A 27,675-nucleotide genomic window follows, 5' to 3' on the forward strand; every position below is an offset into this window, starting at 1 on the left:
TACAACAATGCAGGTTAACTCGAACTTCTGGATTACTGGTGCTGTTGCCAGGTAGTTCTGGCTGCCTCAATCCTAATGACGCCAGCACTGCGTGCACATTGAGTGTGTAAGCTGCGATGACATCGCAGATGCCTGTAGCCATGTATTTTGTTGATGTTCTCTCACCTCCCTATTTATTTAGGAGACCACATTAGGTCACGAAAACATTCGAATCCTTCAAACCAGATTGCACAGCCTAATGCATCACATGAATTCACTAAGTCAGCAACGGTGTCGAAATTACATTGACACCCTTCAAGATATGCTAATGAAATACACATTGCTCTTGAATTAGGCCTGCTAGCCTCGTTTCAATGGAGTAAAAGACAGAAGAGCCTTAAGGTGCTGAGCTTATGGGCCATGAATGAGCAGCAAGAATTCATTTGTCAGAGAGGCTCACATGAAAATGTCCCCGGTTGTCGTCATGCTATTCATGTTACATCTTCCTTCTGAACTGCATCGGCGAAGCAACGGAAGAAGTAAGCACTTCCCTGTTAGCCACATTGTCATTTTCATTCGACATACATATAGTATTGCGATAAAAAACTACATGAACACACCCGGAGTAATATGGATACGGTCTAAAAGCACCCATCCTTGCATCCGCATAATTATTTGACCTCTCTAGCACACATAGGCTAGGTAACGTTGTGATGAGAAGAATGAATTTAATTAGGATTCAAAAGAAGGAGGCTCATGGACACAGGTAAATCCGAAAGGTGGTGAAATCATACCGCCACTCCCCGTATGTGCCCTAAAGTAGAACCCTACAATATTTGTCCGAACCATTCAGCATGTACAGGCAATGTATTTTCGAAGGTAACATTCAAGTTCTTCTCATCGTAACGACACACTTTCTTTGAATGAACGCTATACCGCATGTCCTGTATTGCCAATTCTAAAGGACACCTTCTTTTGCCGTGTGGCACCTCACCGCCGGATTCACACTCACTACGCCAAGGTGCATTCACTCAAGCTGAAGCTAAGGTTTCCGTATAACTTGTGTATTGAACGAATAATAACCGAAAAGATATGTTTTCTATGAGTACAGATGTAGACGATATGTAGTACAGATATGAGTACGTAGAAAATGCAGGATGGTTTGGTAGCTCTGGCATTCTGCGCGCACCTGTTGCAGCGACACCAATGTCTTCCGTGGCTATTGGTGTTTATTGTGCTCTGACAAGAGCTTTTTTTATTGGCTACAATACACCAACTATATCTTATTCAGCCCTTTTTGTAGTATAGTTCCCACGCTTAAATTTTCTACTGACGCTGCTATACTACATCCGCATGCCTGAGCCTTCGGGAGTTGTATTGAAGAATAAATAAATTCGACGCTAACAGCAGTTCATGTTTCTCTTATGACTGAAAATATGGGAAAGTTATGTACCGTTAAACAATAAACTCAATTTTGCCTTATGCAGTGCTATTTGCTTATCGCTTTACAGCGAAGCTGTCAGAGTGTTCATCAAAAGCGCATGCCAAGGGAGCTTCCGAGCCTAGTACAAGATAAATGAACTGAACGCTGTAAACGATTGTTATAAGAGAACAAAGAGCCGTAACGCAACAAAACCTAGTGGAAAAAATTAGCATGAATGAGCAATGCAGACATACATACGTACGTACGTCATGGCGAGGCCGAGGCGAGAACAGAGAATTGCGTTCAATGACTCTTTTGTACCATTTGCGATTCTGAACCGTTTGAGATGCCTGCTCGTGCACGCGATCTGCGCCACTGCACTTTTCAAAGCGAAGCTTTATATGTCTAGGTGAAATAACCATTGCACAGACAAATATCATCATCAGCATTGGCTCGAGAACTGCCGGCCAGAAAATTGTGCTGGAAAATTCTGCTTTTACAATGTGAACATGTTCAATCCTATATTCCCTTTATCGTTTGGCGTGGGCTTTCAGATTAGTCAAGGCAAAGTTGTGTTTTTTTATAACAGCAGTTTTGTATTGAACTCTTCAATGAAGTCACATGTTTTATACGTATAAAAAATGTTAATTTTTGTGCAATCTGTAAAAGACATTGAAAAAAGCATAATCAACGAAAAGAAAAAGAAATGTTTTCCGAAAGATTTTTCAGCAATACGGGGAAATAACCAAGCAGAAAACTGGAAGTGGGCTTCACCCTAAGTCACCTATGGCTTCGTTTGCAATTTGTGCAGACTGCTCTCACCATATGTCAACCATATGCGTACATTTAATTTGATTTACATAGCGTGTGTGACAACACTGCAGCCGGACGTCTTGACCGTGCTTTCAAAAGAAAGCGAGTTGGTTTCCAAACTTCTTCCTCGTCCTGTGTTCCACCTATAAACCAACAACTCACGATCGCTGCCTGTGATTCAATGTTGGCCGAAGACATCTGGCCAGAAATTTCGTACTCAACACCGCAACTCAGCGAGAAAATAAAATTATGCAGATCTAATACACATCTATTCACGTGAAGTGATGCTTTCATGAAGCGCTTAATATATTCTATAAATTTGCCCATTTCGTTCCTTTGCCTTTGGCGTAAAGGAAACTGGGACGCATATGTGCTCTCTTTCACCCTTGCTACGCATTGTGATTCGTCAATAAAGGGTTCGCGCCACAGACGCCGAGCACCATTCTACATGAAGAAAAATGTAACTTGTTCTCCTTTATTCCTGGCCAAGGGGAGTACATTAGAAACAATTAAGTCACACAAATTTAACGAAAGTACTTAGTCTACTAATTATTTAATTATTTAATTCGCATTTATATTGGCTGCTGAAGTATCCACAAGTGAAAACTTGCGCTATCATATGAGAAACGCTACTATTGTCCCTGAATAAATTTTCCGCTCATAAATTGAAATTTTCATGCACCAAACTCAGCGTTGCAATAATAATATATCACATTGTGCTTTGTTGGTCCAATTAAACAGACGAAATGTGACTTTGTTTTCAAAATTAGGTGTCCTAATGAATTTGTTCATCCAAAGAACGAAACAAAGAAATGTTGAAAAATCTACGTTTGATAAATGGAGGTCCACTTTGTTTTTGTAAGCTTTTCCAACCTAGGTTTCATCATGCTCTCCTGCACTTATCGTAAGCCTCCATATAACCTCGGAGCATATATGCACACAATAGGCTTGATAGAATACTGTTCATGGCCAAATATTTGAAGCCGTCATATGTGCGCAACAATAATATGGGCCATTGTGTGTTGAGGACATTCACTTTCTTTTTCAGTACGGGCTGTCTCTCATTGCACATATAAGAATTCAATGGCGTCCTTCAAGTACATTTTGCCCATGTTTTGCAACAGTTACCTAGCGCTGCTCACTTGCATACAGGAATGAAGAACCAGTCACATCGTGGAGATGATGTCCTCGTTTATACCATTTTTTATTAATATCAGCAATGGTTAAAATGTATGAATTGAACATTTCATTCGAGAAGCTACGTTCTGAATTTCCTCATTGCAGTGTCAGGCCTAGTGCAGTGGAATTACATTTTTCAGCGCGCTAATAAACACTACGCCACCAATATTATTTCACTACTCTCCTATGTAGCATTCATTAGGACACAGATGGTGCTGTTAGCCAAATTATTACAATGAGTAATATATAATTAAGAAATTCTGCATACCTGCAAGGAAGTTCCTCGTACAAGCTCATTTTCTAGTGCTACGAGTTTCTGTGCACTGGCTACAGATGTCTTGTATGTCTTCTGTATTAGTATCGAAGTCCCTGGCACATAAACACGCCTTCGCATCTTTTTTCGCACCTAGTTTTCTCGCTCTACGCGCTTTTAAACGACTGAAATTACCAAGTAGCCGTATAGCATCAACGGCATGATTTCTACGCCTGCCGTTTGTCGGGAGCTTACTACATGGCAATTGTTGGTTTCTACATAGGTCGCGGATGAACGTAAGCGAGAAAAACCATGGATTGTGACGTCATCAGTGACTGTGTGTTATGCAATCGTACGTACATATGGCCAGGGGCTGTGGTGTATGTTAAACCGACGATGGTATTTGTACTCTGGTGCAGAAATGTTACAGCAGGATTAACCTTGTCAATCATAAAATCGGTACAACATGGCACAATTTTCACGTAGCATGCTGCGAGGGAAGTGCTGAGGATTGTGGACCGATCCCGGAGCTGATGCAGTCTAACACCGTGCCTTGGAGCGCGAGCTGACGAACGCGTCGAGCGTTTCGAAGAGCTGGCTGCCTTTGGAATGAGAGGAGTATGCGTGCGATGATGGCCAACCTAATAAAGACATAAAAGAGCGATCGTGGCCGAGTGGTTTGAGCACCGGACTGCTGTGATTGACGGCAAAACTTCAATTTCACTATCGTTCACACATTGTTTTGTTTTTATTAAAGCGAGGCGAGACAAGAACCTACCTAGATGCCTACTTACCTACGTACCTGCGGCAAGCTGTCAAGAAGGAAGCAAAGAATGTTTCCCATTAGGAATTCACAATCTTTCCTGAAAACCATTACATAAACCTACCGGCCCTGTCTAGGCGCTTTCTGGCAGAGAGCACCAGTGGTTGGTCAAGCTGAAAGAACATGCATGCAGTTTGGGACATCTATCGTTCTCAACAACACCGGAGCTTTTAGCCATTTTATCGGCCATAGGCTTCATCAAAGTATGAAAGACTCTATGTATACTGGTCGTCATCACAGATTCCTTAGCAGCTTTTGTATTCAGAATGTCACACCGGCACATCTACACTCGCCTGAAAGAACTGATACAACCGGCAGGAGCAACACACAAAACAGGTATTCCAGTGGGCTCGAAGTCGCTGCCGAATCAAAGGGCATAAAATGGCGGGTGCATTGTCACAAGTGGTTCATCACTGTTTGGAATCCCGCCTTTGTTCCTATCTCACAGCCCGACCCACAGGGCAGCCCACGAGGCCTTAAGAGAGAACTGTGTGTGTCCAACTGTTTCACAAAGAGGACCAAGCAATCAATCTTTTTCGCAGTTGACCCCCATCTTGAGAACCAACTCGATCACTCGCCTCCACAACGCGTCGATGCCACCTTACATGGTCTGCGCCTCCAAACTGCTTACAACAGGCACTTGCCATTTCCCATTAAAGGAAGCTTTAGCTCGAGCCCAACTCCAATGCCGCCTATTCAAACACATGTAAAACGCGGAAACGCTTTTCTGAGATATTATATGTCCCATTAAACTACTAACGCTGCTTCGTATAGCTCTCTAATAATTTGCTATCGCAATCGAGGCGGCACCTTTCGGGCGAAACTACGACTTTGTTTCATTGCTGAGTAACAGAGTTGTAAACTTCATAGTTTCGTTTTCTAAACATTTTCAATTTTTGCCAATTTTTATTAAAGCATTGATGACATAAATGAAACATTCGCAGCCAAAAATTCCAAGATTTTAACTTTTTTTTCATTTGGATACATCATCGTCGAATTAGGTGCAGAGGCTGCCTAGCAAAACGATTTCGACTTTACCATGTCTTTAGAATGGTAGGCCCCGGGCTAACGCTTCCTCTTAAGCATGTGTCCTGTCCAGAGGGTTTATGAGGCTTCGACGACGACGAGTACGTATACCGCCGACTCCATTACTGTCCCAAGCATACTACACGAAAAATTCACCGACGATTCAGATACTCTCTAATGCGAACTTTGAGCGCAGTTTTTTGTTTTGTTTAGTTTTTTTTTTTTTGAATTCGCGATATACGCGTATTGAAGCAATGAATTTGAATCTGAAAGGTAGGGTCTTGAGACTCTTTCAGGCAGCTTAGAAGCAGCTTAACAGCAACACAGCAAAGAACGGGCTACAGTGCTGCTCAGATTCGGATCAATAAATTCAGATTACCAAACACGCACTGAAAAGAAAAAATGTTCGGCAGGTGTTACACTCTTGTAACACAAGGCGAAAGTATGCTGCACATTTGGTAGTACATGAAGTTATACACACGGTGTTTGACTTTTTTGTAAGACATATTTGTAATGTTTTAGGTTATACAATCGCGGCTCGACTTCTTGCAAGACATAACGAGCTAAATGCGAAGTACACGTGTGGCCCTAAGGCGACCTCCTGAACGCAACATAAGAACACTTAACCTAGCACCTAAAGTACAACATGCTAGTTCACGCACTAGGCCACACCGACATGGCTACGACGTGACGTGTGCAATCACGCACGCACTAGGCACACCTTTAGCAAGTCAGAACCGTGGAGCAGCCGTGTCTTCAGAGCAGTGTGCTCGTCTCCCGATCCGGAGGCCCGGGTTCGATTCCCACCAGACCGAAGTGTACCAACTTTTCCTTTCACGGTAACTAATTTACTTTGTTCAGAGGAACCTCCCGGAGAAATGTGACGTCAATCCGAGCATTTTTCGCGGCATCGGTCATTCTTCGTCACGGCGCAGTTTCGCCAAGGACACCGCGAGCGTAGACACCTAAAGCTATCGCCTTAAAATCCGCCTTCCTTCCACCCTGTGGAAGTAGATGAGCAGCGAAGCTGTTGCTCAAGTTACACAAGCACCACCACTGCAAGCGAAGTAGGCCCCGCGAGCACTCTCACGTGCGCTGAAGTGCAGCGTACTTCCTGGTTATTCTGGGCCCTCCACGAAGCGCAAGTACCTTATTCAACTAAATGGATGTTTAAGCATTTTTCTGGCGAAGTTTACTTTTAAAGTGCCAGTTACACACAAGCTGCGAACATAATAGCTTCGGATTGTTATTCTAATATACGATGCAGCATAAATATATTACTCGGAAATTGGAAGACAAAGCACTTTTCCAGCTGCCGTTTGATGTCTGTCTGAGTGCCCATGGCTGTACCATTTTAAACAGTGTTTTGCTATAACGTCGATCGTGGTCACAGCACACACTGTGCGAAAAATGCAGTGGGTAAAGCATATATACATTGTATGCAGACGTTCGTCGCACGTGTGCGGAAGTGCAGCACACATCCTTAGGGTAGTCAACCGCGCTCGCCCTTGGTTAACCTCCCTACGTTTCCCTCTTCGTTTCTATCTCTCTCTTTCTTCTAGGCCCTCCTCCTAGCGCAATTGCATTATTGAACTATTTGTATTTCTCAAAGTAAATGCTAAAGTTTCTCAAAGCAAATGCGCAAAGTACGACTTACCCGCACGCTGTACACGTGATAGCATCGGATTCTAATCCGAAAAATCAAAGCCTTTTCTTAAAGAAAGATGGTTGAACGCGAAGATTTCTCCCGTGTAAACTGAATCAAAGTCAAAGCCCAAAGCCAACGACCATGCAACAAACCCAAGAAATGCTGAGCGACCCGATGTGATGCGTGTGTGATTTGATTGTTTGTTTAGTATTGTATTTTTTAACGTTGAAGTTGAATTAAGACACATTTCGTTAAGTTGCATAGCCTTTATTTTAGGCCATGTAGCCGTTGATTACACGAACACACTCACACTTTCACGGAAAACTCTACACTTGCACAGTATTGCCTTGTGATCGCTATGGTAGACGGTCAGAGGCTCTGCTATTGCCGATACACGGCATCGGCCTTAGGGGCATGATGGTGCTGGCGCTCACGTTCGCGTACGGCAGCCTCTCCTGCCATGCGCTGTACCCGCGGCCTACCCATGGTGACGGCCGGGAATGCATTGCGCGTGGCGCGTAATGCAATTCAGATATATACAGTTCGTCTGGGTAGCGTGGCGTTGCAGTTCCCATTGTTCTTATCGGTACAACTGCGAATGTACACTGTAGTGTTCTACGATACGTACGTCGTGCGCCGTTCTTATATTCTGCGCGCAGATGCGCAGATAGTTCCATTGTGTAAGTTGGCTTTCCTGCAGTGCGTTTTCTGCGCTCACGGACGAATCAGTGGACACAGAAAGCTTCGCTTTAATGTACGATAAAACAATAATTCTGTTACGCGGAAACTGAAACACAAAGCCCTGCAGCTGCTATTTGTTTTTGGGTGAGCACAGGCCGAAAGATCGCGACCAACTAGAGACTAACAGCTTCGCCGTAAAAAACCCACGCAGGCTAAGAAAGCCACAGAAACTGCGAACTTTTATCCGAATGAGGTTTTGCTGGACATTACCACTGTAATAGTAAGACCCAAAACTGCAGCGTCTTGTGTCTTAGTGTAGCACTGTGTCAATTACAGACACAGTGCTAAACGCCTGCCTCAAAGAACGACGCCATAGCGAAACACCCACCACCACTGGCCAACTGCTTCGCGCAAGCGTCACTTGCCGTGGACACTCCTGCCGACATGGCAAGCCAACCATTTCTACAGATAGAGAAACTCGCCCCTGTTCCAGTGCAAGCCTACCTCGCTCCACCCAGAAACGCGATCAAAGGCGCCATACATGACGTAAGCACAGAAGTTACTGACGAAGAAATTCGAACTACAATTCGCCCGCTGCAAGGCGGGCCAACAATGTTGAATGCCTGCCGCCTTGGTAAAACAACGCAGACTGTTCTCGTAGCGTTTGTGCATGGAGTATGCATGGAGTATGCGTGGAGTATGCGTGGAGTATGCGTGGAGTATGCGTGGAGTATGCGTGGAGTATGCGTGGAGTATGCGTGGAGTATGCGTGAGACTGAGACAGGCGTTAATAAATCGTTGTTATTGAAAGTCGCGGAAACAGAGAACAGCGATAAGACATTTGTTCTGAAATTACCAGAGGGACTTTTTGATACGCAGGCCCACTCGAAAGAGCGCCAAAAAGCCTCTACAATGCGACATTTGCCCAAGGCATTTTGACACACCTGAGAAGGAAAGACACGGAGGACAAATATAAAGGCAAGATTGATACACCCGGAATAAAAAATGTCACAGTTTCGCCCTAAGGGCGAAGCAATGAATGCGATAGCAACACAGCAATGTCATACGAAGTAAGGTGAGCGGCTTTGGTAGCAATATGAATTGTAGTAAACATGAGCTAATTAAGTAAGCAGGTGTGCTGCGGCGTAAGTAGACCGACATGAAGAGAGACTCGATGACCACGAGGAGGCGCGTGTGAAACGGTGGTTTTGATGAGAAGCGCTTCCCGTGGGCAGCGCGTGCGAAGGGACACACCTGTAGCGCTGCACTGCCGACCCGGACAGCATTGCATGTGTAGCGTGCGTTGGAAAATGTGGCCCGAGTATTACTAACTGATTGAACAAGCGTGGTGTGAGCGCGCACAAACAAACATGAATAGATCACACTGAATGACTGCAGACAACGACTGTCAAAACGCTGGCAGCAAGCGCATATATACGCCGCAGCAGCGGGCGAAGGTACGTGCGGTCTATCGCTTCAACGGAAGCTGAGCGGCGAATGCACGGCGCATAAAGGTCAGAGCCAGACCAACAGCACCGTATGAAAGCGCGACAAAACACGGGGCAGTACAATAATTTGCCGACTGCCACCTTATCGCAACTAATGAGAGATGCAACCGAGGCTAAACAACACGAAGCTGGGTTTCTCGACTCATTCGATATTCAATGGCAGCCTGTCTGGCAGCACCCCAGGAAAAATAGCCCGCCCACAGCATTGCCCTCAAACAGGGACTATCAGAGCAACATGTCGCCACTCAACTCGTTATCCAGTCTTTTCCCTCTCCGTTCCGACTACAACAGTGAACGTATCACCTACTACAGCCCGGCCGGAAGAATACCCGTGCAACGCCTATCGCTGATTATCCGTTCACTATTGCCGAGCTGCGGTATGCACTCATGAAAGTGAATTGCAGAATTGCACCTGTACATATGAAGGAATGTCAGACCTTCTCGGCCTTATAGATGAATTTTAAAAAACCGGACTTGTACCAGATGCGTGGAAAGATTCCTTGGTATTTCCCATCCCCAAACAGGCAAGCCAGCTGCAATAGCAATGAACCTGCGCCCTATTTCCTTAACGTCACATTTGGGCAAAATCGAGAAAAAGATGGTGGCCGAAAGACTTCGCTGGTTCCTCAAAGTTGAACGAAAACTATATCACACACAAACAGGCTTCCGTGCGCGCTTGTCGGTGTAAGACATCCTCTTATAATACACGAAGTCCTAACCTCTGAGGGCTTGCAAGACCTCGAATACTAGACATTGTAGATATACACAAGACGTTCGACAACGTAGGACTAGATATGCTATGTTGCAAGAAATGAACGCATTAGGACTAGAAGGTCGCATAGTGACATACGTACATCACATCACTATTGACGAACCGCACTCTGCGAGTCAAGATTGGAGATCGATTATCGCCCCTTCATTACATCCCACATGGCGTTCCGCAAGGCTCAGTATTGTCCCCTGTTCATTTTATCATAGCCATGCAGCGTCTCCCATATCATCTCGCAAAGATAGTCAGGTTGCATCACTCAATATACGCAGACGACATCAGAGTAGGGACTACGGGAGGGTCCCTTGGTGAGCAACAAGATGCCATCCAAGCAGCTCTCGATGCAATACGGTGTCATCTTTCAGCACTCTGGCTCTCTCCTTCCCCGTCAACACCACAGTATATTGTGCTTGGTCCAAAGAATATGAGTCAATCAGCAGCAGTCATAATGAATGTGCCGCAGGCACAAGGGAGCCCGATCAAAAAAGTACAGGACCTCAGAATCCTAGGACTCTCTATACCGGACACAGGAAACCACACTGCGTGGCTCCAACAGACACTGAGCCGCTGCTAGCAACACAAGGGCTCCCCCGAATACTCACCAGTCATGAGTGGGGCCTTAGAGAAGACACACCCTTTATAATGATGTAAAATCTCATCACATTGAGAACTGTGTACGGCTTCCCTTACACACGAACCTCGGTAACGATGCGTAATCACCTCGAAGCAGCTCATCGTCAAAGTACACGTATAGCGTTTCGTTTGCCGAACCATACTCCAAACCACGTGTTTTACTCGGAGGCACAAATTAACACGCTTGAAGAACTGGGGGGAGGACGCGCCCAGGTGCTGTGGCTAGCCGCTACGTCTTCAGGACAAAGAATACTCGCCTAGGTCGGTCGGAGTACACAAGCTTCTCTTCTCCCAACACTTCCCGCGCCATGGCTGCCCGGGATAGCGGCCATTCTTCACCCCCTTTCAACCAATGTGGGAAAAAATGAACGCTACCTTCACCACAGAGGCATCCTTACGATAATACAGCTCACTTCATTTACACGGATGCTGCTGTTTCACAGGATCACGCCAGTACTGCTTGGACGAACGGTGACGATAGCAACGCGGCAACAACTACTCAAAGCACACCGTTGAGTAGGACTGCTGCAGAGCTACAGGTGATTCTAGAGGTTGTCCAAGCAGCCAGAAATGGTCGCCTCGAGCATCCAGCCCCTACACATATACACGAATTAGCAAGACACCGTACGCGAATAAAACTAAGATTTACGCGCACCAGCTGGCAGCGTTTTCCATCCGTCCGTCCATCCGTCTGTCTGTCTGTCTGCCGCCAACTTCGGTGACTGTAGTCCATAGTGGAATGGATAGAGCATAAGGTGCAGAGGGAACCAGGTTCTAAACCAGTCGTCGGACCAACTTCGGTCACTGCGCATTCACCACTGGATATGTGCCGCTCTTGAATAAATCTCTTTGACACCAACTTGTGATCACTGGGCATGTACCAATGAGTATTTGTGGCTCTTCGGTGAAAAAAAAATCCTTAGAATTTCTCGTGAGCTGGGCGCAATCAAATCAGCGCCACGTATAAATCTTGTCTGAATATATATTCACACATGCGCCAAACGTGGACTACGTGACAGCACTCTTAAATTGCGCACCAGTAACCATAGGGAAGCTCGACAGAAGAGCCTGGCTGATTATACGCATCATTCATGACACGTTTTGGCGGTGAAAATACGGTGTGTAGTAGCATTGCTTCCATGACAATCGCCTTAACATCGACGATAATCGTAAGATGGGTTCTGCCCACAATTTGTTTATTTTTGTCCAATAGTATTTATTGCCCAGTGAAATGAAGTACGCCGATTGCCAGCAAAAAGCTTCAACACCTTATAATATTTTCGTGTCAATCAATAATAAATAAAGCATCTGTCGCGTTACGTCAACCCGGCAATGTAGATGCCGTGCAATGGTAAGTCTTCTTGTTAAGAATTATTAAGTGTTTTCGGTATGAGAACATGTGTATTTGCACGCACATGAGTGTATGAGTCTGTGCTTTGAATCTCAGGAAGTCGCCTTGCTCTGCGTCACCCCAAGGCTTCCGAGTCCGCTCACGTCGAGACCTTAAACATGTTTGCTCGATACAAGCACACTAGCCTCGTTTCCAAAATAACCCCTAAGACGTTTCTTTCTTAATTCCCGCTAGGTCGATCGTTTCGGGCCTAAAATATAACATGATGAATGAAGAGAGTGTGGCCCAACATCTGAAACAAACGCCACAATAACCACAGTCCCAAAAAAACATTTTGTACACTGCTGAGAATATCTTTCACAATATGCTTTACACGACATTGAAAGACATTCAGGACTGCCTCACGATTGTACAAAATACCTCCTGCATCCAGTGATATTCTACCCGTGTATTCAATCAGTTTGTTCAATTTCTGGCTCTATCAATCACCGTCTGTCTTTGTTTCGGGCATATTGGTTGTGAAACCTTTTTCGATATTGTCGTTTCGTCTCTTCTTTGGCGGACCTTGTTTTTTTGCTGTCACTCGAGTTACTTAGGTCCAAAGCTTGGCTCAGCTGAGTCGGACAGTGACGTGCGGAAAAGCAACAAACATAATAAACAGAGGCTAAAGAAACTCATACGGAAGCTAAAATTATACCGGAAGCAGTAAGGGCATCTCTCGAGATTTATTTGAGCCGTTTCCCCTTCACCCCTCTCTCTCTTGATATTGCAAATAAAAAGGAGCCCACTGTGGGCAGTCTTCGCCACTATCCTCTTACCTGTCGCTGCGATGTCATCTCTCCACCTCCTCCTGGCTACCATCGCCGCCTTCGCTCTTCAAGGGGGCGCCTTGGCACAATCCTATCCGGAACTTCAACCACAACTGCAAAGATTCCAGAACCCGGGCCGTGTAAGTCTTCACGCTAAATTCGTTTTGCCTCCATCGACAAGCGTTGGCATACAGTTACGCACTGTTAGTGAGCCTACATCACCCTTCTGTTACACTGTCAAAACTTTCTGCTCCGGAACAACCAATCAAGGGTTCGCTTCACGGCTTCGGCAACAACAACAGCAACAACATGAAAGGGACTGCCTCGATGGAAACAACCAAAGAATGCGCCCTGTAGATTCGGGACACAACACTCGTCACATATGCCTATGTGGCACGCAGGGCCGTCGGCTTCCCCGTCCAGGGTAGCCATCCAAAAAATAACTACCGCTGAACTCCCTGCCTTTCTGGGCTTCCTTTATGTATATACATAAACTAATTCTTGAGCGAACCTAACTGCGCGAACACAGCGTATCACACTTTCGATTACAGAATTCTAGTACGCACGCAATATCGCATTTTTGTCCCCAATATTTCAGCATTTTCTCTTGTATTATGGGTAGACTATTGGGAAATTTCGCGGTGGCGTGAAGTAGACGTTTTCGATAAAAACATGTTTACACACTGGTGAAACTATCAGCCTGTAACAGATGCAGTGTGAGCACATAATACAGAACGGAAGTGATTGTCACCCTTTACGGTTGCCAGACGGAATCACATAGGATTCCCTCTGCGGATACCATAAAGCACTTCTGTCTCAAGCTAAAACCACTCTAACAGGCGCAACATGTAATCTCGTTCGATAAAAACATGTTTACACACTGGTGAAACTATCAGCCTGTAACAGATGCAGTGTGAGCACATAATACAGAACGGAAGTGATTGTCACCCTTTACGGTTGCCAGACGGAATCACATAGGATTCCCTCTGCGGATACCAGAAAGCACTTCTGTCTCAAGCTAAAACCACTCTAACAGGCGCAACATGTAATCTCGTTCGATAAAAACATGTTTACACACTGGTGAAACTATCAGCCTGTAACAGATGCAGTGTGAGCACATAATACAGAACGGAAGTGATTGTCACCCTTTACGGTTGCCAGACGGAATCACATAGGATTCCCTCTGCGGATACCATAAAGCACTTCTGTCTCAAGCTAAAACCACTCTAACAGGCGCAACATGTAATCTCGTAAAATCAATAGAAGCAAACTACACTACAAAAATAATGTTGAATATAGTTTCCCCACGCAACAACAGTTGACGATATTTGCTCATTCGCTTGAAGCAGTCCGAGAGTGCCCTATAGTATAAACCAAAAAGTTGCATTGAATTCCCATCCTCAAAAGGGAAAGGGGAACAGTAACGAACGAAATGAGAGATTTAGGTTATTTGGCATGCTGTTGCAAGCAAAGAAGGGGAACCTGAAGTTATTACTAAAACGAAAAGCATGTAATCACTGCATTTTGTCAACATTCGCCTATATGGATTTCTAACATCGATGCTGAGAAAGAAATTTGACAATAGTTTGTTGACCACACAAGCAGCCGTGGAACGAAGATTGATGGACTTAAACAAATTGACCGCAAAATATGGGAAAATGACAGAATCCATTAGACAGAAAACCAGCGTAACTGGTAAACTACTTGAGAATAATGGTGGGAAGTGCCGTCGGCCAGTCATGCACAACAAGAAAGAAAACAACGACTGGGATGTATAAGTATAGCTCCTGAATGAAAGAAAGGGGGTTTGCCAAGGGAACGAAAATGCACTCGCAGTGGTAGGTTTCTAGAGACAATAATCAGCTTGAAGAGATGATGTAGTGGGATGACAGAGCACTTTAGTAATTAACGATTCCCTGAGAAGCCTTGCTTCTAGAGTGGGCTGAAACTGGATGATGATGTTTTGATGGTGCATCTGATGAAGGTGATGATAGCCATGTGGAGGAAGTGTAGTGCATGGTTTTACGAGGTTGCGATGAAGACATCTTGTCAACGAAGCAAACAGTCTTGTTGTTAAATGTGCCACGCAGTGTACAAGCAGCCTGCGTTGTAGCCTGTGTTGCGGGTTCTCTGGTACCTTCAGTGGATGTGGTCACGTTCTACGTCGTGGTCACTGTTTTGTAGAATTCTGATTACAAAACATTCCTTGTCATGTTTTATGTTATAACAAACTCTGCACGTAAAAGCCATTATTACATTTCTTCGCTTTTATTTACACGTTCAGTGCTATCCCAACAATGGCGACTGGATCATGGTCAAGAGGAACTACCCATACGATCCACACTTCGGCGGAAGCGCTAGATGCGTGAAATATGAGAGAATTGGACCGGTCATGGGCAACAGCATGAACGTGAGGTTCTCTTGGTGCCAGGACGGATCTGGACGTGGATGTGGATCAAGGTAACACTCTGCACAATTTTCAGCAAGAAAGCATCACGAGTAAAAATAGTTTGACAGAAATCTCCGAATTAGAATAAAGAGCGACGGAAGCATTATCAGATAGACTTGTGTAGGCATCAGGGTTGAGAAAGTTGGATTTTAAACAGACAGACGACCGGAAACCAGAGCAGAAATGCGTAATACTGTGGAAGCCAGATCGTTCGAAATAATATATTCGAAGTCATTGTGTTAGTGCTTAAAATATTTGTAATTTTATTGATAAAGCAGCGTAGAACTAGACGCGAATACATTTGTGTAACTTAGATATTAACTTAGCAGCGCCGAATGGTGGTATGTGCGCGAAGCACTTGTATTAACTAAACCGATCTCAAATGCCAAATATATTTGATGTTTTGTGCCTAACGTGATGCGCATTGAATGAGTGTGCTGGCGGCAAATTAGATTTGTGTTTTATTGTTGCTAGGATGAACCCCCCAATGCTACTCTAAAAACTTTCAACTGTGAAAAGTAAATCCATGCGCAGCGCTATATACGTATACTTTTAATACCTAATTCAAAAAAAATCCGAAATAATAAATTATCGTGTTGCCTTTCTTCGCTATGCCAAATGCTGCTATGAGGTGAAGCGTGAAAGAGACTAGCGCTAAACTGGACAAACACATGACATGATCCTGCTTCGTTCTAGTCTTTAGTTCAATTCAGTTTATTGTCCTTAAAGACCCCCGGAGAGGGTATTACATAAGGGGTGTGTTTAACATAAGTTCCACATTTGGTACACATCATTAGTTATATGCAAAGGGATCAATCACAAGCTGTTGGAACAAAGAAGGGCAAGTGATGTTAGCAATGTCAGCAGGAAGGCCGTTCCAGTCTCTAGCTGTTCCAGTCTTTAGCTTTACACATTAACCAGCATATGCTTTAAAATTTATTAAGGGATAATATGCATAATTTAGTCAAGTATCATACTTGTTGGCTATGAGAAAGTAATAGTTACTCAGCAGCTAAATATTGAAAAATATCAGCGCAGAACGGTGGACAGGATGGCGTGCATTCGCGCACGCCATCCTGTCCACCCAAACTTTTCAAAACTTGGCAAACATTTATGCGTTAAGTGTCAAATGACCCATTGAGCGAAATGCAGCTCCACTCACGTGAAACCTGGAGAGTTGCGAAGCATGCAGTGATGCACCGCTAATGGGATCATATTGCCTTCAGCAATGGTCATAACCCCGGAAACGCGGCCCTCCCCATTACGACGACAGAACAGAAGTGAAATTCTACGCTGGAATGATCAGCGGCAACGCAGCCAGCTATAGAAGACGACGACGACGAACGCGGAAGCATTGACACGAGCGCGTGCCGAGCGCGAGCACGAACCGCTTGCTTCAACACAGCCAGCTGTGGAAGACGATGATGACGAACGCGGGAGCAGTAGCACGAGCGCGTGCCGAGCGCGAGCACGAGCCGCTTGCTTACCGTGACTACGACGACGGCAAGAGACGCCGACAGCCTGAGCGCATAAGGTGCTTCACACCAAAAAAATATATATATAAAAATCACATCATCTCACCCTACAGGCAACCATGGTGGGATGCAAAAGCATCGCGGGGGGTGCACATCGAGTTTCCGTTTCGTTTCACTTGGCAACACAACCCAATGAAAGTTAGAGTGAGAGAATGTATTGAGAAGAGAGGAGACGTTTGTACGGGGTTGTTGCGTCTTTATTTAGAGATCGTACGTGATTCCTAACGTCGGTGCGCGCGGTATCTTGAAGACACATCAAAGTTCGAGGTCCGCTTGCCGACGCTGACGTTTACGTTCGGCTTCCCGAACCTTCCTCTGCTCCGCGGCGGTGGCGCTGCCGCTGCAACTAGCGCTGACGTTGACGTTGTTCATGGCGTTTCGCACATCGTTGCACATAGAGAGAGAATGACGGAAGCACAGCGAATGCGCGCTTTATACTGCGCCGCGACACTTGCGCCGCCTACCAGCGTACCCTTAGAGAGAGGGGGAGAGAGTGAGAGAGATATATATGCAATGATTTGCTGCGCCGCACCTGTGGTGGAGAGGGGGAGAGGGGAGGAGGAGAGCGCACACCTGCGTAGGAGAGGAGAACGAGGGAGAGTTGCGCATGCGCAGCATGGGTGTGGACGCCGCAGAACGGACACTGCCCCGAGCATAAGATGTTCTCGCATCTAAAAGAGGACGCTTAAGGTTCGCCTTCAAGAGTGGAATGCTATAGCATTCAAAGATCCTTGACTGTTTCTCAGACTTCCCGGCAACTGCAGCTTACGTAACCGTAATGTTTACTGGGAAACGCTGGCGCTGAACGCTATGCACGCAGGCGCGCTTTCTGGTAGAAACGCGGCCTCTTTCGTGGGCTAGCCTTCTTTTATTGTTTTCCCCTTTAATATTTCAGCCTGAGAAGATTTGGCATAAAAGGCAAGCGCTGTCGGTGTTTTGTTTCATGACATTTGTTTGTGGGCTGTCACTCTCAAAATTCCGAGGAATAACTTTGTAAAGAATGCAAGACAAAGCATGAGCAACTTTACTGGTAAAATATGTTTGGAGGGCCTGCGTGGTTGCGAAGTCCCTGGATATTTTTTGCTTTCTAGAGAGAAACAGAACTTCTAGGGACTTTACGTGGTTGGGGATGATTTTCTCGGCCGCGGACGGCATTGCCGACGCCGACGCCGGATTTTCTGCTACACGGGGCCCTAAACGCTATCGCGTGGAAAGCATTTTACCACCGCCAGCGGCATCGGCTGCAGTCGCGCGTGCACATGCCTCACTCCTCCTCTCCACCTCGCATCCGCTATAGTGCACGATGCTAATTTTATACTCCTGCTTTCACTCTCTCTCAGCTCTCTCTCCCCCAGCTCGGCGAAGTTCTCGCACAGCTGGTATGGCGTGTTGGGTTTTGTGTTTACGCCACGAAATATTCCGACCAACGAGAGGTATACAGCTTCGCTGTTAAATAAGACCTTTATGATTACAAAATAATTATAATATGCACAGCCTTATACAGCGCAGTGATACTTCAACATATGATTCTGTAAACATTATGCGAAACTTTCCTTTGACATTCTTATTTGTTTTTCAGTGTCGGCCGCTATGTCCTTACTTCGACGCCAGGATACAGCACAAGGAATCAGTATAACTTTATGTCCTTCAATGGTAAGTCACTGCAAAAGTGATGAATAATGGTACGAGAAAACACTGAAAACTTGAACACCTTGATTCTTTTATAAAAGTCCTCAATTGTCGCCAATCCCGGCAGGGGAAATGTGAGGATTTTGTCCACTCCTATGTATTTTTTATGTCAAACAGGCCGTTCTCTCCGACAAAATGTGTAGGATGCTTATTGTCCACTGCTTCTTATCTGGTGCACAACCTTAGCAGTTTTTTTTATAAGAGTCAATCAAAGACCATTCCAAACGCTATCACATATCCTTTGTACTGAGAGACCTATGTTTATAGACTAAGTTTTAGAAAGTGAAAGTTTCACCAGCTATATCGTCTCACAGTCTGCGACGTCCAACAGTTAGTATAGTGTGTATTGCCCTCAAAGTATACCCTATCTTTCCGACCTAATATAAAAAGTATAAATACTTTGCAAACGCAACCAAATGCCTACTCGCACAGCATCGCTATCTTTGCCCTTTCTAAACCTATTCTTCCTACACAGCTCATCGCTTCATAATCTTCACAAGCACGCCGATTTTCGCCAGTCTTTTCTCACTCTTTTCTCTTTTTTCTCACTACATGATAGACAAGAATGGTGAAACTTCTCACCTAATACGTGTCACACAAACTAGAACGCTTACCGGCCTTTTAAAATTGAAAACATGATAAAAATTATACAACAGCGTACACTAGGCCTTCACCATCATAATGTGGTCCTGCGAATTTAGAACAGACGGGGAAGCTCAGGGTTGCCATAATTTGTTAATAATTTTGATGCGGAAGCGTCAAATTGATGACTCATTGAGCTATAAAGCCGGCGTGCGGTGTAGGTAGCAGCCCAAATTTTTCTTCAATTATGAATCATTTTGTTTAGGTTTAGAGTGTTTTCAATGTTACGTTCACGCACCGAAAAGTCTTCTGGACCTGATAATGCGTCTTAATTCACATTTAATTTTTCAGGTATGGGCAACTTCCAAATGCATACGATCTTCAAGGACTGCAACAGTTGCTTTGTTGGACGTTATCGTTATGCTCTTAACGGTAAGTTTTGCGAATACTTTTTAATGATACCACGCAGGAATTATAATAATTGTATGTCGCTTCTTCTAGCCGAATAGGCTGCTTCGAAATGGACAGTCCGCGATCGAAGTAGCTTCTTATACAATCAGCATATGTAATCAACAATGTATTATCGACAAAAAATTGGCTATTTATGCTTGCTGATGTTTCAACATCACGGCTGTACGAAATCGATTGAAATGAAACAAGCTACAAAGTTACAATTATATTACAATAATATGAGAAAGCGGCTCCAGCGAAAACCCTCCTTGGAGCACTATTGACACTTCCGACCTCCGTCTTCCTGCAAATATCTGCCTCGTATGGATGAGAACGTGAAGTCATACAAACCAGCTCGCTCGTTGTTTTATCTCACTAAACGCCATCTCATATTTTGTAAGCGCACGTTTTATTCATTAGGCTGTGTTTGCTCAGCACCCGACGTAAAGTCTTGGTACTGCCCGTCCATAAATTTGGCCATTATGCATCTTCTTTCGGTTGGCCGCATCACTCAGAAGCTGCACAAATTATGCTGAACTATAACCAAAACTTTAAAGGTGCAGCTGTCTGTAAACTTTATACTATAGTAAAATCGTCTCTTCATATTTTTAGAAAATTTTAAGGTGAAGTTAGGAAATTTGCAGGCGCAAGTTGGAATCAGCTAGTGCAAGAAAGGGGTAATTGGAGATCGCAGGGAGAAACCTTCGTCCTGCAATGGACGTAAATATAAGCTGATGATGATGACTTTGAAACCGCGCAAACAGCGATGGAACGAAAAATCTTAGCACTAACATTAAGAGACAGGAAGAGAGCGGTGTGGATCAGAGAACAAACGGGGATAGCCGATATTCTAGTTGACATTAAGCGGAAGAAATGGAGCAGGGCAGGCCATGTAATGCGTAGGATGGATAACCGTTAGAGTTACAGAGTTGGACGGTCCAGAATTGGACCGTTAGAGTTACAGAAAGGATACCGAGAGAAGGGAAGCGCAGTCGAGGACGGCAGAAAACTTGGTGGGGTGATGAAATTAGGAAATTTGCAGGCGCAAGTTGGAATCAGCTAGCGCAAGGCAGGGGTAATTGGAGGTCGCAGGGAGAGGCCTTCGTTTTGCAGTGGACATAAATATAGCCTAATGATGACTTCTCAACAGCGCGCGCACCACCAATAATTTTGGTGTTCGCCGATTAAAGGCAATCATACCATGTATTGTGGTATAACACAACTGTAGTGCCTGAGATGGCCCTATTAAGCTTCTTCGAAGTTCGAGCACAGGGTTCAGAAAAGCATCGCTTTGAAGTTATGTGACAATATAGTGAAAATAAATTTCTTCTCTCCGTGAGCACTGTGAGTTTGTGAGCATTGCGATTGTCAAAACTACTCAATTAATACCTTTTTAACATATGTGAATGCAAGAAAGAGCATACTTGACATTTTATCGAACTATTGCTGGTGTTTTCTGCACATGTGAGTGTAATTGCTTTATATTTGGTCACTCGCTTTTGCCAATAAACATAATTTCGCTACTCGTGACTTAATACTGAAACCAGAGTAAGGGTTTAGTAATCATCTAAACAGCCTGTTATGTTTTGTCGGCAGGATATGGCTGTGCCATGTGGCGTCGTGTGTCGCACACGCTCAGTCGACGTGCCAGCTACTGCGACTTCATTTTCGATCTGTTCTGCGGCGGTACTCCGAAGTACCAGGTGTACGATCAATCATGCAGTCGGGTGCTCGGCCTGTACGGTAACTCCAACTCCGGCTGGTGGAAGAAATAGCTAGTCTTCGACGAGCACGTGACCATCTTCTGAGCATGTAACAGCCCTGCACGCTTACTGAAATAAAGCTTCCTTTCTTTCCACTGCGCCTTGTTCTTCTAAAATTATTTCTCCTGTGTTTATTGGAACATTATTCACCGTAATCCAAGTCGGTAGGCATTGCACCAAAGGGGGACCACTAAAGCAACCACTAAAATATTCACAACTCAATTTCCATTAAAACAACCTACATCGACTCACGAAAGGTTTTAGGCCCAACAGGCCCAATTGTGCACCGCTTCCGACTTATATAATTTCATCGGCTTAGAGTGTATTTGTATTTTCACGGATCGACTATTTAAGTTACCAGCAAAAGCGCCATAATTTATTTTTCCATCTCAGAAAATTGCCTGGGTTCCACGGCCTATACATGCTTCGTCGCCCTCGTCTGCTTCGGTGTCGCCTGTTGTGACCTCTGAAATACCTGCAAAAACACCGCCTCTGCTAGAACCTCCACACATCTTTTCTCAATGTGTGGCACGTTGTCCTTGTTCACTGCAGTTTTGCGCATTGTGGCCTCTGAATTACACGCAGCCAATACGTCACCGCTCTCGTGGTATGATTGCGGCGCAAAACGCCACACGAATTGTCAAATGCCAAAACTATTTGATGTAGCCGTGCGTAGAGCGTCCTGCTCCAATAAGTGTCGTAGTGTCGTCGTAGCCATGGACCAGATATCGCCTTGGCGATACCATTGTCATCGACTACGAGTTTGTGTGGTCTCGGGCCCGTGCGCCTCATCTACAAGCGACATGGCGTCGGACATGCGCAGTGTGCCTCTACAAAATATATAAATACATCACACACATTAAACGATCGTTCTTGTTCTGCACGGGCCGCTGTCGCCTCAGTCATTCCTTGGAACGATACATGGTGTCAGAAATGGGATAACGACTGATGCCACCAGCGAGGAAGCAAGATGGAACTAAGGCCCTCGGAACTCCTGCAGCTGACGGGTAATCTGGATACGAACTGGAAACGCTTCAAGCAAAAATTTGATTTGTTTCTCCAAGCGACTGCGTAGAGAGAACATCACAGGATGGAATCATCAAAAGCAGCCTTACTGCTGAGCGTGGCCAGAGACGATGCTCTGGACGCGTTAAACACCTTCCAGTTCGTCGATGGAGAAAGCAGGGAAGACTACGGAACCATCGTGCGAAAGTATGAAGCGATATTTGTTCCGCTTGAGGAATCAAGCTGAATGAGAGCAGTTTGAAAATTTTCTTCGCGACCTTAAAAAGCAGGCAGAGCAGTACAACTTTGCTGATTCGAGAGACTTAGTGGTGAGAGATCAGATAGGGTTTGGCAATATTGACACAAAACTGCGTGAAAGGTTGCTGCAGGAATAGCACCTAACCCTGCAAAAAAGCAAAAGAGATGTGCGAAGTTGCTGAAGCTTTGTCGCAAAGGAAGGTGGTCTGGCGCGAAGGCAATGATATGGTAAACGCTATCTCAAGGCGTACAGCAACCAAAGGTGGAATAGATCATCAGCGTCAAGCAAGCGATTATCGGTGCAAGAAGTGCAATCGCCAGCGCAAACCGTGCCAGTACTTCGCCTATGGTAAAAGATGCAACTCTTGTAACATGCTTCACCACTTCGCCGTGTGCTGCCCTGCACACATCAGAAAAGACGAAGTAGGGGAAGTGAGCGAGCAAATTGTCGACGATGCCTTCGATATTCTTGAAGTAGGCGATGGAAGCAGAATGGGCAATGATTGGAAAGTGACGGCCTACCTTGCTAGTCAGGAAGTACTGTTTAAGGTAGCTAATGACTCGAAAGCTAATCTCCTACCTTTTGCTGTTTACCGAAAGATGGGAATGGCATTTCAGTTGAAGCCCTCAAATTCGGTACTTTGAGCATACAACAGAGGAGTGATCAAGAGTTTCGGGACAACGTCCCAAAGTGTCATTATTCGATACACTACTAAGGATATCACATTCTTCAACGTAAAACGTGGTCAGGCCCTACCTGGCTTGGACGCCAGCGACACTTTGGGTCTTTTTCGACGCACTGTCGGCACAGATGGCGCTTTCCTCGAACATGGGGTGCTAAAAGACTTTAAGCACGTCTTTCAGGGTCTGGGATGTCTGAAGCAGCCTTACAGCATGATGTTCCCCCAACCAGGAACAGTGCCCATCCTCCACCCAGCACGGCGGGTGCCACTTGCATTGAATGAATGTGTGCGGTTTAGTGGCACAAGGGCCAGGTATGGCCAAAGAGCGCCATGCCAGTGTTAGTTCGCAGTGAAGTGCTGAATTCTGAGAAGTAGATGTGACGTGGCTGTAAAGGGACCGAAAATAGTCGCTGTAAAGTGCGTAAAATCAACATGTAGTAAGATAATGGCAATGACTAGTGACCTGTACTATGAGCATAAAAAATTCATTGCTAAAGAATGATATGATATACAAAATGTGAAAGATATAAAAATTGGCAAGAAGCATTACTACCTGAACAAAGCCCTTGAAACACAAGGGCCTGGAGGCATGTGCTATACAGAACTACTATCAGAGTGGCGTCCACTGAAGAGAGTATGTGCTATGAATGTAGCGCATCCTCTCTTCGGTGTGATATGATATGATATGATATGATAAGAATGATATGATATGATAAGAATGATATGATATACAAAATGTGAAAGATATAAAAATTGGCAAGAAGCACTACTACCTGAACAAAGCCCTTGAAACACAAGGACCTGGAGGCATGTGCTATACAGAACTACTATCATAGTGGCGTCCACTGAAGAGAGGATGCGCTACGAATGTATTGGACTAATAACATGTAAAACAACTTCGTTCAAGAAACCGAGGACAGCTTTGGTGTTAAACAGCGGTTATTCACCAAGAAACTTAATGGGATGTAGCGGGACATGATAGCGGTATGCTAGAGGAAAATATTTCTTTCTCTCTGTTTCGGCTTTCCGACACTCTAGAAGGACGTGGAGGACGGTCAGCCTCTCACTAGATCAACCACAGGTTGGTGGTTCATCAGCAGTCAGCAAAAAGCTGTGGGTGCCATATGTGTGTCCTATTCTGAGACGACAGAATAGGACGTCTGTTCGCCGTGTTTTCGATGCAGATGACCAGAAACCTAACTGTGGCTTAATCAAGCGAAGCTTATTATTTGTTTCCACATCCCACAATCATTGGCAGTGGTTTCGCAGTTTCTTATGCATGAAAGGTTTCAAATCTGTTACAGGGACAGCAGCTGTAGGATTCATAATGTGTGATGTTATTGACGTGGCCATTTGGTCGGCAAGAACATTACCCTTGATGCCTCTATGCCCAGGCACCCAGCATATTATGACTTGTTGTTTAGATGCATAAACAGAGCAGATCAGTGAATAGAGGTTGATAATTACAAGTTTTTTATGTTTTTGCGGCATCATTAATGCTTTAACAACGCTTAAAGAGTCGGTAAAAACTACAGCCTTTTGGAGTTTAATTCTATCGATGTGTTTCACCGCGGATAGTACTGCATGGGCTTCTGCCGTAAAGATGCTTGTTTCGGGGTGGCGTACATCGGATTACGAGAAGGACGGACCGACTGCCGCCTAAGACATGCCAGTATGCGACTTTGACGCATGCGTGGGAAATTCAGGGCAAGTGTACTTCGACTTTAATTCTAAAAAGTGCATTTGAATGTATGTGGCGCGTGTTTTGTGATCCCGATAAACGATGTGTCACATTCTACCAGCAGCCACTGCCACGGCGGTAGCAGTTTCTCTGAAGTCATTAGGTTATGTTCAAGTAATGAAATACCCATTTCTTCACTGAGGTTTCTCACACGTAGTGAGAAGGGCGGCTTCGCTCAAGGTCGGTTATTAAATAGTGTGGCACACGTGGTATCGTTTATAGTAGAATAGGTAAGTTGTGTACGATTTGAATTTGTTTTCAGGAAATATGTAAAACTGGCGTAAGACATCCGAAGGTGGAGTGACCACACGTTTGCTTCTACAATCTACATAAAGGCTTTGTACGGGACTTGTCCTGAAGGCCCCGGTCGCGAGTCGGATTCCCAAATGGTGAACGGGATCCAACATCTTTAAAGCACTGGGTGCAGCGGACTGATACACTATCGCACCGTAGTCAAGTCGGGAGCCGACAAGGCATCCATAGAAGTTCAAAATACATTTCTTGTCACTGCCCCATGTTGCACGTGAGAAGCTTCAACAAGTTCATAGCAGGCATTTAGCCCTCAAGTATTTGATAGGCGACATGAATGTCAGTGTTGAGTCCAACATAATGCCGAGGAACTTGTGCTCAGTGGTTACAGATACTACGAAAGAGCTCAATAACCGGATATAGTGCTATTCCTCTCTTATTTGCGAAAATGACGCATGTACTTTTCTGCGGGCTCAACTTGAAGCCGTTTTCATCAGCCCATATAGCTACATTATTTAGGCCATGCTGGACATGTCGCTCGCAGATAGCAAGGTTGCACGATTTAAAACCAATCTGGACATCACCTACATATACAGAGTAGAACATTGTTCATGAGATAGCCGTATGTAGAGAGTTATTTTTGACAATAAAATGTGTACAGCTAGGCACACCGCCTTGCGGGACACCGGTTTGCGTGGTGAAAGACCTCGACAAGGTCTGGCCCACCCTTGCAGAAAAGGCACGGTTAGAAAGGTAGCTTTCGATAGTGCTCAACATATTGCCGCGGACACCCATATACATATTCAAAGTGTTCGCCTAGACAATCCGCCTGGTCTTCCAGGCTATCATCTTGTGTGCTTACTAAGGGTAGGGATGTGACTCCCGGCCTATTAGTTTATTTACCCTATTCCAGACTTTTGTTTCGTCGGTGTACGAATTTATACTGGAAATGTTGTACCTTTCCCAACTCTCTCTCCTTGCACGTCGACGCGTTCTCCTGCCCTGTGACTTTGCTTGTTTAAAATTTATCAGATTTCCGGCTGTTGGGGAGTTGCGAAAAATTCCCCAGACTTTGTTTTGCTTTTTACGTGCTTTTTGGCATTCATCATTCCACCAAGGCAGGTGACGTTTATTAGCTAGTCCGTTAGTTTGTTGTATGCATCTTTCAGCAGTGGCAATGATAAAACCTGTTATATACGCCACAGCATCGTCTATGTTAAAATAGGCAATATCATCCCGGCTTAATAAATATGTTAGTTCTCGGAAAAGGTGCCAGTTAGCAGAGTCAACCTTACATCGGGGAACGGCGTGGCGAGCATCCATCTTGTTTTGTAAAGTGTAGGATAATTGGGAAGTGGTCGCTCCCAAAGGGGTTCTTGAGAACGGACCACTCCAGGTAGGGCATTAGTGTACTAGATACTATAGTTAGATCTATGGGCGAGTATGTGTTATGCGCCACACTGTAGTACGTTGGCTCTTTCTTAAGTATACATGCTCCTGAGCAAAAGAGGAAGTTTTCAATTAGGCGACCTCTCGCATCGCCGCGAGAGTCTCCCCACAAAGTGTTATGTGCATTGAAATCTCCGACAACAATTTCTGGAGCCGGAAGTTCATCTATGTAGTTTTGAAATTCCGATTTATTAAGTGGATAGCTGGGAGGGATATCCCGTATGTAGAAATTATAGTGATTAGCTTGTCAAACAACACCCTTCGGACAGCAACTGCCTCTAGGGGCGTACGAAGTTTTGATTCACGGCAAGCAACACCTCCGTCGACTACGATAGCCACACTACCAGATGACACAACAGTGTCATCGTGGTCGTTGCGAAAAATAGCATATTGTCTAAGAAAATTTGTTTGCGTATGTTTGAGGTGCGTTTCTTGGACACAGAGCATCTTTGGATTATACTTATGTAGGAGTTCTTTGATGTCATCGTGATTGTGGAGGAGACCTCTGACATTCCACTGTAATATTTGTGTATGCATGTTGAATGTGGTTTTTGCGCTGTGTGTTAAGAAAGAGGAGTTACTTCACAGAGCCGTTTCCAGGCGCCGTGATGCGGTGTTTTTCTTGTTTGGAGAGATCGCGAGACTCTCGCCCCTCCTTGGGCGCTGGTGGCGCCGTCTGGCCGGTTGTTGTGTCCATCGCCTCTTGCAAGGCGCTGGACACGCGCTCTTCTGAGCGGTTGGTTTGACGTGAAGGCCTCGCCTAGAGGGACGAGACCATTTAGTCCACCAGCCCGGAGGTCGATGGCCCCTTCTGTGATGGCGGAGCAGCGCTAGCTGCAGCCGCCGGGGGGGCCGGACAGCCGCCGGAAACCGTTGTGTCGCTGCCCCCTGACGCGCCACATCGGCAATAGTGTTATTGGGCAGGAA

The 27,675-nt window shown here is 45.1% G+C and overlaps 1 protein-coding gene across 4 annotated transcripts in view; it reads left to right on the plus strand.

Annotated features, from left to right (window-relative positions):
- The first annotated feature begins 12,867 nt into the window (after positions 1 to 12,867).
- Positions 12,868 to 27,675, plus strand: part of LOC119464446 (uncharacterized) — a 64,718-nt gene continuing 49,910 nt past the window's right edge. Inside the window, exons 1-5 of one of the 4 annotated variants that reach the window (XM_037725421.2) lie at positions 12,871 to 13,035; positions 15,180 to 15,355; positions 18,459 to 18,532; positions 19,502 to 19,582; positions 21,197 to 21,461. In XM_037725421.2, coding sequence (XP_037581349.1) covers positions 12,916 to 13,035; positions 15,180 to 15,355; positions 18,459 to 18,532; positions 19,502 to 19,582; positions 21,197 to 21,375 — 630 coding nt within the window. In that variant the 5' untranslated portion in view covers positions 12,871 to 12,915 and the 3' untranslated portion in view covers positions 21,376 to 21,461. Of the gene's footprint in view, positions 13,036 to 15,179; positions 15,356 to 18,458; positions 18,533 to 19,501; positions 19,583 to 21,196; positions 21,462 to 27,675 lie in introns of those variants that run through there. The other 3 variants (XM_049656331.1, XM_049656330.1, XM_049656329.1) reach the window with 3 other exon arrangements.

This window comes from Dermacentor silvarum, chromosome 9, assembly GCF_013339745.2.
Source record: "Dermacentor silvarum isolate Dsil-2018 chromosome 9, BIME_Dsil_1.4, whole genome shotgun sequence".
Taxonomy (NCBI): Eukaryota; Metazoa; Arthropoda; class Arachnida; order Ixodida; family Ixodidae; genus Dermacentor; species Dermacentor silvarum.